The following is a 14,860-nucleotide window of genomic DNA, read 5'->3' as shown; positions in this document are numbered from 1 at the left end:
GGTTAATGAGATTGAGTACTTAAACAACCAAAATATAGTTCACAACCCAACCCAAGGGTTGATTCGGTTGGGTTGGGTTGAGTTATGAGTTATTATTTAAAAAAAATTATGTCTATCCACAGTCCACAGTACATTAATAACAAAAAATGTATGAAGTTAACTATCAAATATTTACAAGTCACGGTCCATAACTAAATTTATTATAAAACATTAAATATTCTTAATTCTTTTTAAAAGTAAGATTGAGTTGTAAACCCTATTTTCGAGAGGGTACGGTTAATCCTACCAAAAAAATGTTAGACCCGTTATTGAACCAAATTTTTTATTCTCTAAAAATTTAAACAAACTCAAACCGAAAAAAAGAAGAAAAAAAAATCTAATCTAGCTCAACTTTTATAGTTTAGTTTGGATGGTCTGAATTAATCGAATTATTGAATTATATGATCACCTCTCCATATTCTTTCTATTCATCATCAATTATATTAAAATTCGTTGTTTAAACATGAGTTAAGGGATGAGTACCATCTTAAAAGTGGAATTTGATATAATTGAAATTTAGTGTTGAGAAGACTTTATGGTTGCCAGTTCTTCTATTTCGGCTGTGTGTATCTTCAACGGCACCTTGCATCCACATCTTCTAATGCGTAGTATAGATTAAATAAAACCCTTTGACTTCAATCAATTACTTATTGTATGGTAGGAAGCTTAATCATTCTATCTTTTATTCTTTATCTTGTCACTCGGGTTACGTTAGTTTCAACCTTATTAACATATCTGTGGCCTAAAGATCATATCAAGTTCGACAAAAATTTGATTCAAACTCAACTTAAAGTCAAAGTAGGATCGTTAGGTTTGATTCAGTTCATTCATACATTTGATTGGATGTGAATCACTTTTTCGCAGAGATAGTTGACCCACTAAATTTGAATCGAAATATGTCGAATAGTCAATGTCCAGGCTAACCAAAATCAAAGTTTATAAAAAACTTGGTCTAAAATCCCTGAAAATTTGGTCTTTTATGAATACATTGAGATTCCATGAAAACGAGGCTAGAATAGCTATTGGGTAGTTATGGCATCTTATTTTTCGGAGATAAAGAAGGGCACAAACCTTTTGTACTCAATATGCCTACCATTTTTTAATGATAACAAATTTATCGTTAGGTCAACTCAGATATTATTAAGATTATTTTGAGTATGCAAGTTATGCCATTCTTTTTCTTTTTAATATTTTTTTATAAATAATTATTTTAATCATTTCTAAATAGTTTATATAAGGGTTGAAGAAGTGAAATAAATCAATTATATTTAATTTTGAAATATGAAATTTATAATTAATTTTCCAAATGAATTACATACAAATTATTTACAATTTTATTTAAAAATAATTTTGTAAGTATTTTTTAAATATGATAGATGAGTAATAATATTTTTTATGAATAATTTTGAAATAAAATTAAATGGTTAGGGTATTTTTAAAATAAATGACTACAGTTTTCTTTAATCTAAAATTAATTATTTTAAAACTTTTTAAAATATATATATATATATTTATTTATTTATTCCTTAAAATTAAGTATTTTAGAAAGAATTTATTAATTTTACTTTTGTTTATTTATTATACGGCTAATTACTTCACCCAAATTTCAAATAAGCCTTGGGTGGGTCGTGGAGGAGGCTGTAGTTCGTCCAGTTCCAGCACGGCGTTAGTCCAATCGGAGAACGCCGCTGCTATTTCTCTCAAGCTACACTTTCGAGCAAGTTTTCAGCCATGGGAAAGAAGGCTAAATCTTCTGGTCCTGTTGCAGTCGTTCAATCTAAGCGTAACGAAGAGTAAGCCTGCTTTTCTTGCTCACTTTCATACTTTTCGGACCTTTTCCCGCTCTTCGCCATTCGATCTTTCACCTTGATGTTTTTGTTAATTTACGATGGATTGTGTTTTCGGAATTTGATTGTCCCAGTTCCTACGAAGGGGAACGTCTCGATGAGTTGCTGCAGTCGATTCAGAGGTAAACAATAGTTAATTTGTCTAATAATGCGCTTCAAGCCACCGATAGCTGATCATTGTACTTAACAGGGAGATAAAGAGAGCAAGATGTCTGAATGCGGAAACCTTGCCGGAAAAAATTTGGCTCAAGGTTTCCACTAATTTTTCTGTTTCAATGATGTTTCTCCGTATTTTTAACGTCTTTAGTTTCTCCTTGCCGTGCCATATCGATATCGATTTTTGTTATTAGTTTGAGAAACAAAAATTGAATTCATGACTCCTTTTATAAGCCGCTGATGTTGAGTGATGGGCTTCTTTTCAGAAACAATTTGCAATTGGAGTTAATGAGGTTACTAGAGTCCTTGAACGGATGACGCCAAGTGAAGATTCTGCTCGCATAGTGAACCCTAATTATAAGGCGTGTACAGTCAGGCTTCAGGTTTGTCTACTCTTATCTTGATTTTCGGCATTGCTATCTAGGGTTCAGGAATTTTCCGGATGCTTATTAATAGAATCCCAGCTTTTCCCTTCTACGGTAGTGTTGTTGCTCTTCATTTTATTATTTCTGGTGGATTGATGGACCCTTTAATTAGCTCGAAGTCATAAGTGTTACTTTCTTGGTTTTGTTTCAGTTTTGTGTCAATCTCATGCGTGACAACCAATTTAAAACATGGCCTGCATTTGGCGCTTCCATGAGCTCTAGTTATGATAAGCGAATTTATGTAACTATCCGTTAGGTTTCATCCTTTTAAATTGGGGTCCTTGTCTATAGTTTTATGGGCTCTGTTTATTTTACTGTTTTTTGTATGTCCTTGTAAGTTCTTCCAATCTTTTCCCCTATTAATGAAAGCTGGGTTTCTTATAGAAAAATTAAAAATAAGTGACCTAGATACTTCAAATACTAGGTTAAAGAGAAGGTCAAGGTAACCATTTCATGTGGGTGAGCGCGAGCACACGTCTTTCATGGGAAGAGAATCGATTAAAAACATGAGCCACATTTGCTGCTTCCATGAGCTCTAGTTGTGATAAGCAAAATTTCTGTAATTATCGTTAGGTTTCATCCTTTAAAATTGGGGTTCTTGTTTTGTTGTTTAATGGACTCCATTTATTGGTTGTTCTTTTGTATGCCCTTGTTCATTCTTTTAATTTTTTGTTTAATCAATGAATTAGCTGACCTAGATACTTCAAATACTAGGTTAAAGACCCTCTTGCACCAAATGTCCTGTTTACTTAATAGGCAATGATAATTGCACAACAGAAGATCTCAAATGCCGCAGACATGAACTTCTTAGGAGGCTAGTCGTGCAGTGAAACACCACGTATGCTTAGAAAAATGTTTTGGAGGTTAAAAGACGTTAAACTGGTAGAACCAAGAAGCGAAGATGAAGTCCATGGATGAACACTCCCATAAGTCTTTTTGGATTAGGCAATGGTGTATACAGTTCATACCTGTCACTTGAGAACTAGATATCTCAGAGAGTTAGTAACTTCCGGCCTAGGTTGTGGTCTTAAGAAATGTAATTATCTTGTCGAAAGTGTCCAATTCATCCATTCGAGTGTACTTGAGGACAATAATTTCTTTTGAGAGAAGAAGTTCCACTGTGGAAAGTTCTTGTTGATTCTCATGTTGAAGGCAACTATCTTAAAACTTCTTAAAGCCCTCATAGTCTTGATACAAATTTTCATTGGTGTCAAATGATATCAACAAATCCCTTAGTGTAGTTAACATGGTTACATGCCTTCTTGGGTGTACACCACTTGATTGGTATAGCCATTGAAATGTGCTTGGCCACAGTCCAAAACTTCTACAAGAATTACCCCTTGTCCATGTATCCTACAGAGTATTGTTTGTGAAGCATTCCATCTCAATGTTTGGTGCAAGTATGAAGCAAATTTAGTGGGGATTACGTAGTGTTCCTTATGTAGCAAGAATTGAGACGAGGCTTTGAACTCCTATTGGTAAGTGAGCTTTTCCTCCGTGGTAAGCTTAGTTTCTCACTAAAATATTTCATTGACTTGTCATTTTTAGATAGGACTGCTCCCATACCTTTAGCAGAAGCATCCGTCTGGACTTCAAAGAGGATGCCACATTTTGGCCAGGCCAAGATGGCTGCAACTATCTGCTTTCCTTTAGTGTTTGGAGGCCTATTTCTATAGTCCCAGGATACCTAGTATGGGTCCACTCATACAAAATTGATTCCCATTACGAATCCTAAGAACAACAGTTTTGTAAGAAGCATGTACTTGGAGATATTAAAGTAAAGCTCGGTGGAATTTAGAGTAGTTTGTCGTCTAAGTAGACAATAAGGGATTTACCTCATATGTATGGTCATAATACATGTACCATCAGGCACATAAAAGTACTTGGAGCTTTGATCGAGCCAAAAGCCACACGCACAACTTACCGTATTTGTAACACTCATCAAGTCTTGAAGGCTATTTTTCATTATCTCTTGGTTTAGTGCAATTTTGATGTTAGCAACTTTTAATGTCTCGTTTAGCGAAGAGGATTGCAGTGCACCATGTAATTGGTCGATGAGATTTGAATGTGGTTTTGTACAGGGAGTTGATATTTTATGGCAAATTAGTAACTCTATTCTCGTTATGGATTCTATACCATTCTAGTTTCAGCAATGAATGTCATTTTGAATTCCCTAGGACATGCATCTGCTTGATATATAACTCTCATGTTTTAATTAAACTCAACTCATCAAGCTTTGCCTACTGTCTTTTCTGTATACGGTGTCTAATTATTCGGCGTTTCGCCTTTTATTATGTAGGCTATACTTTTAACTGCTGATTGCAACCCTCGATGGCTGACAAACCATGTGCCAAGCTTGGCCATATCTAGGAAGGTACCATTGATACTCGTGAAAGATAAAGAGGGTTCTTTAAGGTTAGGTGAACTAGTTAACCTTAAAACAGCAATTGCAATTGGAATAAAGGTGAGGAGGAAATATTTAGATAATGAATAGCCTGTTCAATCTTTTTTTGTCTAAAAACGCTATTATTCATGAAGTTTCATGTTTCCAAACGAATTGCAGGCGAATGGGAGCCCTATTAATCAACTTATTGGTGAAATTCTTCAAAGAACAACATAAAAACACGTCGCAGAATACAACAAAGTTGTCTGGTGTACAGTAAAAATGGTATGAAATAGAGGCAGTCTGAGATTTGTAGTTCGTGCTGCTGATTCACTCTTGATAATGACCGCCACTATGGCTTTTAGTATCCTTATAAAGAATGTTTGCAGAAGCCTGAGATGGTAGGATAGCAATTCTTATGTAATACATTGGGGGATTCCAAATTGCGTGCGGAGTTTAAATTTAGTGTTGTTATTGTGGCTGATAGAGTTCAGAAAGTCCATAACATCTTGTCTTCTCCATTCTATTGGAAGTAATAAAATGTAGGGAAATTTTCAATGTATATTCCCATTTAAATCCACTGAAAATCAACTCAATATTTTGAAGATTAAATTTATAAACATTATGGATTTCTTTGTTACGAAATCCACTTTTAGGAGTGTTTTCAAAGATTCAAGCAAGTATATTCAAAAACTTGTTTTTGAAATTTAGCTATGAAATTAAATGCTTATTTAGACAACACTTTTTTTTATTTATTATTTTTTTTTTATAGAAAGATTCTAACTCAAAGCTATTGATCAATGCAGTTCAAATGAACACTTACGTATTTTAAAGTTAACGGTAGAAGATTTGGTTCATGAATCTTTTGAATTTATGAACATTTTTAGTATATTTCCCACTTCGATTCATGTATCTAATTGATTCTTATGTATGGAGTGAGTGTTATTTTTTACTTGCCAAGAGACAATTAAGAGGATCTTTATAAGTGATAGTGATTGACTAGCACCCGTGTATGTAGGAGAATTTATTATCTTCAAACCACGTAAATTTTTTTCTCTTTGTTTATTTATGTTCGTGGGTATATGAGTACGTTCATTCTTGTTTCTATTTGCGCTACAACACAAATGAGGGGAAGTATGCACATTGATGAAATGCAAGGAGAAGCTTGATGGTTGAGCCCAAGAAAAGCAAGGCACCTGCATGTTCTCACACAGGGCCAACATGGGGCGTGCACTCGGGGGCTAACATTAGCACCCATGAGCACGCCTTTGTCATAGGCTTTAATAAGCAAACAAGCGCCCATACCATGCTCTCACCCATGCATCATTCTCATTGACACCTAATTCTATATTCATCCATGCATTTTAAATGCCCTTGAATTGAAGCATGATCAATCATCAACACTTTATGAGTAGAATCATACTAGTCTATTACCTTTATAATACTTGAAAAAAATAAATTTATTTTGTGTGGAGATAAATCGGAGCGACAAACCACTGAATCTTAGTAGATGATGAGTAAGGTTACTCTGCGACTTACAGTAACTTGTTATACACTTACAATAACTTGTTATATTTAAGATATATTTTTTTGCAAAAGATTCTATCCAAAATATTGGGTAGTTTTTTTTTTTGAAAGAAAAAGAAAAAAGAAAAGCCATTGGACTGGAGCTTATGCGTTGGGCTGGGCCACTAGGCTGGTCTGAACAGAAAGATATGGGATTTGCCTTTAATTCTCGGGCGTTGGGCTGGGCCACTGGGCTGCGCTGCAAAGAAATAAAAACGCTCAAGATGAATTAAAAATATGATTTCATGTTTGAGAAATTAAATGGTTTGAATCGCGTGAAAATTTCCAACAGATGAACTGAGTTCGGTTCGGTTCTTCATCAGAAGCATTGCAAGGGAGGAATTCGAGAGAGAGTGACAAAAACTTGCAGGGAAGTGACTTTGTAAAACTATAATCCCTTCTAGGCCGTTTCTTTTCGGTGAAAAATTCCTGTGTTCGAACTTGACGGCAAGCGAAATGGAGGACGAATCTGCGCGAGCAATCCGGCTTATGAGTTTCGTCTCTGAGGAACAGGTTCTTCTTCTTCCCTTCATTTCCTTCGATTAATTCACATAAGATTTTGGATTTTTTCATCATTTTTTGCAGCTGGACGAAGCCAAGAAAACAAGGGGCGAACGAGTTGAGGATGGCACTGCTCAAAGAGACAGACCCCTCTACGAGGTTCTTCAACGTTTATTCACTTGTACACCCGAATTTTAATTCTTGTACTAGAATGGAAAGGAAATATTTGTTTTCTTAGATTGGGCAATGAACATTTAGGTTTTTGGAATAACCTCCTCACGATCAGTGTAAACTCAGGCTATAAGTTGTCCTACCGCAGCTAGCAAGTAGTGATAGATCATAACCACAATATGTCACAGGCTATCATTCCAAACATTTGTGAACCATTGGCTTAAGAGACCCTTGTCATTTACAGCTGCGATGCCAAATGAAACTTAGGTTTTTGGGTTTAGAGGCTTGGAGTTTCCCTCTTGGCTCTGATAATGGGATGATGGTTTAGTTGTTTGACTAAACTAAGAGAAGTCCATTTACAAGATTGGATTGGGAAGTCCATTTACAAGATTGGATTGGGAGTCTTTCTCAGTTTATAGGGATTGATATTGAGTCTTATGTCTTCATTCTTTGAGAATTCTATATTTTACTAGTTAGTGCTTCTCTGATGTGTACGTTAAGTGAACTTGAGATATTAAGTAACAATTTTTTCTTGACTTATTTAAAACTATATTTCTAATAGACTAGATATTAAGTTACATCCTTGAACTTTCAAAAATTGCATTGATGTTCTTAAACTTCAAAAAAAAAAAAAAAAAAGTTAAACAAAATACTCTTACAGTTGGTATGTGGATAGAAACCATTTGTATCTTGTTTGTTTCAATATTACTCTTGAACTGTCAAAAGTTGCATTAGTATCCTTAATCTTTTAAAAATGGCCTCACGTATATGGAAAGAAATCGTTTATGTACACCCTGTCATCTCCCTTTAATCTATGACATAATTTTGAGGACAACCAGTGGAAGGGAAAATGAAGCGTAATCAACTTGAACTCACACATTGAATTTTAATAAGGGGATTTCAAAGCTAAAAGGGGGGCCAACACGTTTGGATACACATTTTGAATATTAATCCAAAAAGTGTCAATTAGTTCAGGTATATCTGGTCAAGCCATGCAAAAAATCAAAGCCAATTTAATATGACCGGTTTTCCTTATACCAACCCAAAATTGCAAACCAACTAGTTTCAACTTGACTCGACATTGGTTTCAGTATGTTTAAAAGAGGGCATTGAAGAACAGATAGTAAATGTTAAGTTGTGGGTGTAGGTAAATGATTTCTTTTAGGCCATAGATTAAGATAGAGCAGAGAAAGAAAATGAAACAGGGAGGTGATGGGTGTAGGTAAATGATTTTTGTTCATACACGAAATATAAGGGTTTTTTTTTTTTTTATGTTACAACTTTTGAAAGTTCAAAGGTATTATTGAAGTAAGGTAATAATTATTTCCTTTCATATACTTACAGTAATGGTACTCTTGAATTTTTTTTTAAATTTCAAGGGTATAAATGAAATAAAGTGGGCATTTTCTATTATTTAGTCTTATTAATATTAATACTAAAGTTGTCTTTGGTGGCCTAAATCTTTGTATGGCCCATTTTTGTAATCTTTCACTCTTCTTAATGAAAGTACTAAAGTTTACATGAATGTACTCCGTTTATGAGCATTTGAGTGCATAGATTTAAACATTTTTGTTGTTAACTACGTTTCTCTTTTCTGTTCACAGATCTTAAAGGAAAATAAAGACAAGCGTGATGCTGAATTTAATGAACGGTTCAAGCACAGTGAGTGCTGAAGTGTAATATCAATTTTAATAACTCATGTACTAATATTTACTATCGATCCAATCAAGGATGCCAGATAGCAGAGACAATCGAAGATATAGGATCACATCCATGCCATCATGCAAGGATTAAAATTCATGCTTACTCAGCTCTTTTACTGCAGGACCACCAAAGGCTCTGGACGAGGATGAGACAGAATTTCTGGATAAATATGAAACAGTGAGTCTATTTGTTTCACTCGTTAGCCATTAGCACCGCTTACAATTTGTTAATTAGTTCAATGTCAAGTAACCAAATCATATTTAGTATTTCAACACATGATTGTAAATTTGTTCTTTCTTCTTTTTTCTTTTAAATTTTATTGTCAATTGAAATGCAGTCAAAGAGAGAATATGAAAGGCAAATGGCTGATGCAGATGAACAAGAGCTTCGCAGTTTTCAAGTAATTATCCTTGTGTCCAAATCAAGCGAACTTTCTGTGTTACTTGTTTTTCCTTTTCAATTTATTGATAAATTGTATGCTAGGGTCAAAACTATGATATCACTTTGAAGAATTGTATGCTAATCAACTGTAATTTCGTATGGTAGTAAGTATGGGACTATTGAGCATGCTATGCTACATTAGAGAAAGGCTTCCAATTCTGAGCATAAGATGCTACGTTGTTTCTTTAATAGTAATGGTAGTCTGTAGCCCTTGGTTAATGCACTGTCCGAAATAGCCTGAAAAATGTACGTCTATGTGTGCTTTGTTCACAGGTGCAGGTGAGGCACCCTAAGTGCATGTCTCTACTTTAGCGATACAAATTTTCAAAAATAAAGTACGGTTATAATTAAAAAAGAAGAGTTTATAGAGCTAGAAAAACATCAGCTTCCAAATAAAGTTGGTTTATCCCTTTCGGTTCGCCTTTTCATCTGAAACACTCTCTTTCCACACCAATGTGTATGGAGAAACATGAAAATGAGACTGAAGCCAAAGATTATACGGGCAGAAGTCTAATGACAAGGAATGTGGGACGTGGACCAGATAGTCTTTAGTGTGATGAATTTTAATTTTTAAGTCTTTGTTTGACTTTTCACCCTTTGTTGTTGAGAGGTCCATACTACTTGAATCTTCTTTGATTGTAACAGTTAATTCTCTATCTTTTATACTTCGTGTGCTGGTTTTTCTATATTGTTTACTTACTGAAGCCGTCACTTTCTTTTGTGCATTGTGCTTAAGCTTTAGATGATTAATTCACATCAGGTTTTAAAGAATGTCTTATTATCGTAATAATTTGCTAAAAAATTGTATTATAGAGACCATTCTTGTGGCATCTGGGTTTATTAGTTTTCTCTAGCAGTGGTTTATCTTTAAGATTAACAAGTACTGAAAAAAATGATGGCGGTTCTTCAGTGTGTTTTGGGACTCGAAGAAGATTCGTTTTAAGTGAATCAATTCTTGAATTCAAGTGCCCGTGTTTCCCTTGTTATAGATTAGATACAGTAGCAGTAAGAAACATTGCACTTAGCCTCCGAATGTAGGGTATGGAGATTTCCAGTGACCCTTTATACTATGATTATTGTTCATGATAGGCCTGACTTTTCCCAACAATTCTTTAATAACTGATGCAGGCTGCAGAAAAATATGCCACGAGTTTTTAATCAACTACCACGCTTGTGATTCTGTTTTTAGTTGTCCCTTGCTTTCTGCTTAGTGATATTACATCTTGTCGACAATGTACATGAATACTAGAGTAGCCACTCTAAATTTCTTCTCAAGTACTGTTTCTTGATGATCTTTCAGGCAGCAGTAGCAGCACAATCTATTTTGTTGAGTGAAGTGAGGGAAATAACCCCCCCTGCTCCAGCAGCTCAGGTTGGTTTAGTTCAAACTCTACGTGCATCCAACAACTTTTTGTTTGAGTAGCCACATCATGAACGATCAAACAATAATTCTACTATCTGATAGCAAGAACCATATTCGTAAATACTAAATATCAGCTAAACTCGTGCATATTACAAATTCTTAGATTGTTAGATGTTTTAATGAAATGTTAAACGTTGGTGGCTAGCTTGTACACGTGACTGCTATCTACTGTGTTTATTATACATACAAGGGTGTGAGTACATTCATCAGACCGGTCTGTTCTTTCCTGTCGAGGTGCGATCGTGCTGGTGTAATGAAGGTTCATTGTATCAATTAGCACCTAATATCACCCTCAATTGTGTGCAGGAAAAGGCACCAGTTAGGAAAGAAACTCCGGTGACTCGACCCCCGAGTATGATTATTAGAGTAAAGCCACAGGCAAAGAAAGCGAGGATCGAACCGAGAAGCCCAGAAAAAGCTGGTAGCAGAGCTGAAATCCCTAATGCCAAAGCAGAGGAGGATTCAGAATCGGTAAGAACACATGATACCAGTAGTGATAGGCCGCTTGAAGCTGCTACAACAATAGGACTAGTTTCATATAGTGATGAAAGTGAAGATGAAGATTAGCAAATTGAGTTGGCTGTTAGAATTTCCCCCCAACAATCACCAATATTGTATTAAATTGGTTTGAGTTTCTGAAATGATGAATCCTTTTTTTAAAAAAAAAAAAAAAATATATATATATATATATATATATATATATTCGAGTTTATAACATGAAAATATTATATTTATTAATAATATAGTTATATGCCTTAAATGAATTTACACTATTTGGATCATACACATGAAAACATAAGTATTTTTAGTCCAGTGATTTAATTATAATTAGTTTTGTATAAAGATTTAATTATAATTACTCGGGTTCAATTATAATTATTTTGTGTAAGGGTTTAATTTTAATTTATTCTAATATAATCTTTGGTTTTACATTTTTTTTTAAAAATGGTTTGGATTAATTAAGAAAAGTTTTGAATGATTAATGTTTTTTTGTTTTCAAAATGGTCATCAAATTATTTTTAACATAATATTTGGAAGGGAAAAAAGAGTTTGTTTATCTTCTTTTATAAATAATTTGGTTAAAAAAAACTAAATAAAATTATTTAAAACTAATGATCGTAAAACTAAAACTAAATATGAGGAAATGATCATGAGTTTAAGCAAATATGGTAGGAAGTTTAAGCAATCATGAGAGCTTATGTTCAAAGGCAACAATAGTTTTGTGATTCTTAACATGATATTAGAGTTAGACACGTCCATCGTTGGCCATAAAGGGAAGGGGTGGATTTATTAGAGCCAGACACGACGTTGGCCCTAAAGGGGTGGATTTGGTGGCGATTATAAAGAGAGTGGACCTGAGTCTTACAAATGGTATCAGAACTAACAATAAAACCTTTAGTCAATATTCATTCATTCTTGTATTTTCTCTCTCATGTTCTCTGTGTACATCCAATTGTGATCCAATTGTTTGAATTTATTTGGTGAAACGNAAAAAAAAAGTAAAAATAGAAAATATATTAAATATAATAAATATAATAAATATAATAAATAAAAAAATAAAGAAATAAAGTAAATGATTTAAGAATATTTTTAGATCCTGAAGCCCAACAAGTAGGGCCCACCGGAAGCCGCAAGAATGAAAGGAAAAAATAAAACAAATATTTTTAGATCCTGAAGCCCAACAAGTAGGGCCCACCAGTGTTGGGAAGCCACGTTCTTCCCTGAATAAACGGCCCAGCCGTGTACTTCAGAGCCTCGTTTCTGCCGATCACTCTCACGCCCTTCCACTTCACTCTCCTGTTCGTGTTCGCCCCCGGCCCTCTGTTCCCATGCTCCAAATACGAGCATGTTTCCAACGCGAAGTTCCCTGCCCACGGCATGTACCCAACCGGCTGAATGAAATCCCCCAATGTCGTCTCCATTATCACGGTTCTCGCGTATGCCTTCCATGGCCTTCCCAGGTACGTCTTAATCTTGAATCTCTCTGCGAACAGTTTCTGTTCTGGTACGATTCTGCAGTTGTGGATTACTAGCCCGGAGATTTCTTTCATATCTGCCCGCCCTTGGGCTGTCACGGTGTTGTATTGGTTCTCCATTGGGCGCCGGACGATGATTAAGGAGTTTTGGATTATGGTGGATGAGTCGCCGAAGATGAAATCCACGGTGCCGGAGATGACGCAGTTCCGGTAGAATTGACGGTGGGTTTGCACGTAGAGGGTGTCTTGGTAGCCGTCCATTCTGCAGTTGAAGAAGGCGGATTTGTCGGATTGGACTCTTAGGGCTACGGCTTGGTGGCCTTCTGGGCCGGCTGTGTTTTGGAATCCCATCGATTTGCAGAGGAATCCGTCTCCTAGAGCGGCTGCAAGGTGAAATTCTTTTAGACATTTAGAGTAAAAAGTGTTCAGAAAGCCTAAACATCTCAATATCTGCTAGTTACAAATGGTATCAGAACTAGATTTCGATGTTAGATAGAATGTTCAAGTGGGTGGATTGTGAGATCCCACGTCCAGACGATGTACGTGCGAGGATGCTAGACCCAAGTGGGTGGATTGTGAGATTCAACATCGAGTGATGTGCATCGCCCGTTGGACCCCGATGGGGTGGACTGTGAGAGCCAGACACCGGGCGATGTGCATCGCCCGTTGGACCCCGATGGGGTGGACTGTGAGAGCCAGACACCGGGCGATGTGCCAACGAAAACGCTGGATCCAAATGGGGGTGGCTTGTGAGATCCCACATCAGTTGGACAAAAGAGCTCCACACAAGGTGATGTGCCAGCAAAGCAAGGACGTTGGACTCTGGACTCTAAGAGGGATAGATCGCGAGATCCCACATAGATTTGAGGGGAGAGTGAGACATTATAAGGGTTTTGTGGCAAGGAAGGAAAGTCTGACGAGGACAATGCTGATAGCAGTGGCTCTTACAAAGAAAGAGTTCATGGCAAAAACTTACAGAAAGAGGCGGAGTCTTGGGTGGTGATGCCATCACGGTTGCATTTCCGGCCAGTGACAAGGGTTTTTCTCGGGCCATCTCCATACATGAAAACGTTCCTCATCTCTTTAGGCACAATGATATATTCATTATAGATCCCTGCTTTCACGTAGATTACATATCTTCCTTTTGAGCCTTTTGGGTATGCAGCCAATGCAGCAGCAATGCTCTTGAACTGTCCGCTACCGTCCTTAGCCACCACAGCGTTCGGCTTCGCTCTGCCGCCGCCACCTCCTCTAGCTGCCAGCAGCTTCCTGTCTGTCCTCGACAGCCATGTCGGGAACCCATCACTCCCTATTTCAGTTGCTCCAAGAAGCCTGCGCCCACTTGGTTTAATCTTAAATTGCAAGCCGTAGCTTTCAAGAATGCTGGAAACAGCATCAACAAGAGCCAGAGCATTGCTGGTGAGCCTGCCAGCAAAATCAAGAGTGTCTTGCATCTTCTTTCGGAGTTGGGGATCGAATTCCTCAAGACCATCAAGACAAGATTGCTGATAAGAAATGACAGCCGTGAGCCAGTTCTTGATATCAGCTATGCGATCCTCCTTGGTGTGTAATTCAGGGTCGCCGACAGTGGAGTAAGAAGCATGTAGCTCATCAATGGCGTATTGCAGTAAGTCCTTGCAATCCTCGAGACTCATTTTGATGGTGGCGTTGTTAGCAGCCTCCACCATAAGGTTATTAGACAAGTTAAACCCCTTTTTAATCTCTTCAACAGTAGCAAGAATGGCGGCTTTAACATACGCCTTAGGGTCACTTGCTGAGGCATTATGAGCGGTGCTGACGAGTGTGTTTTGACATTCGTTTTGATAATTTGTAGAAGAACAAAGGGATGAGACAACCTTCATCTTTGGGGACAGATTCTCCACCATAGAATCGGAACTGTTGTTCTTGTTAACGACGGCAATGACCGCCATAGCTACGCCGACAACGAGCATGAGGGACATGCCCGTCACGACCACCTTCTCGACCATTTTTAGTTTGTTTATGTCAATATGGAAAGGCTTTCCTCCTACAAGTGAGAGTGATCAAAACCCAGGTGGAATAAGCTNTTATATGACCCGGCTTTTTACATTCATAACATATTACCTCATCGTTTTTGCTCTTTTCACCTTTTGACTCTTTTTGATTTTTGAAATGATTCTTGAATTGTTTCTTCCTTTTAATAAAATTTTTATACTTACGTGTGAAGTAGGCGACATCATCTTCATCAA

The 14,860-nt window shown here is 36.5% G+C and overlaps 3 protein-coding genes across 3 annotated transcripts; 2 read left to right on the top strand and 1 right to left on the bottom strand.

The window, feature by feature from the left end:
* The first annotated feature begins 1,648 nt into the window (after positions 1-1,648).
* Positions 1,649-5,412, top strand: LOC111808224 (ribonuclease P protein subunit p38). Its single transcript, XM_023694070.1, has 6 exons — positions 1,649-1,832; positions 1,961-2,008; positions 2,077-2,137; positions 2,309-2,425; positions 4,767-4,931; positions 5,031-5,412. Exons 1-6 carry the CDS (start codon positions 1,771-1,773, stop codon positions 5,085-5,087), a joined length of 510 nt encoding a protein of 169 aa, XP_023549838.1. The 5' UTR covers positions 1,649-1,770; the 3' UTR covers positions 5,088-5,412.
* A 1,245-nt stretch (positions 5,413-6,657) lies between these two features.
* LOC111808044 (protein FAM192A) lies at positions 6,658-11,300 on the top strand. The gene is made up of 7 exons (XM_023693820.1): positions 6,658-6,929; positions 7,002-7,076; positions 8,693-8,750; positions 8,914-8,969; positions 9,130-9,192; positions 10,534-10,605; positions 10,963-11,300. The coding sequence occupies exons 1-7, from the start codon at positions 6,873-6,875 to the stop codon at positions 11,221-11,223; spliced, it is 642 nt and encodes a 213-aa protein (XP_023549588.1). The 5' UTR covers positions 6,658-6,872; the 3' UTR covers positions 11,224-11,300.
* Positions 11,301-12,214: 914 nt separating this feature from the next.
* Positions 12,215-14,697, bottom strand: LOC111808238 (pectinesterase-like). Its single transcript, XM_023694104.1, has 2 exons — positions 13,609-14,697; positions 12,215-13,015 (listed from the first exon to the last, which is right to left on the bottom strand). Exons 1-2 carry the CDS (start codon positions 14,618-14,620, stop codon positions 12,321-12,323), a joined length of 1,707 nt encoding a protein of 568 aa, XP_023549872.1. The 5' UTR covers positions 14,621-14,697; the 3' UTR covers positions 12,215-12,320.
* Positions 14,698-14,860: the final 163 nt, after the last annotated feature.

This window comes from Cucurbita pepo, chromosome LG13, assembly GCF_002806865.2.
Source record: "Cucurbita pepo subsp. pepo cultivar mu-cu-16 chromosome LG13, ASM280686v2, whole genome shotgun sequence".
Lineage (NCBI taxonomy): Eukaryota > Viridiplantae > Streptophyta > Magnoliopsida > Cucurbitales > Cucurbitaceae > Cucurbita > Cucurbita pepo.
The sequence above is the reverse complement of the archived record's forward strand: the minus strand, read 5'-3'. Positions and strand labels throughout refer to the sequence as shown.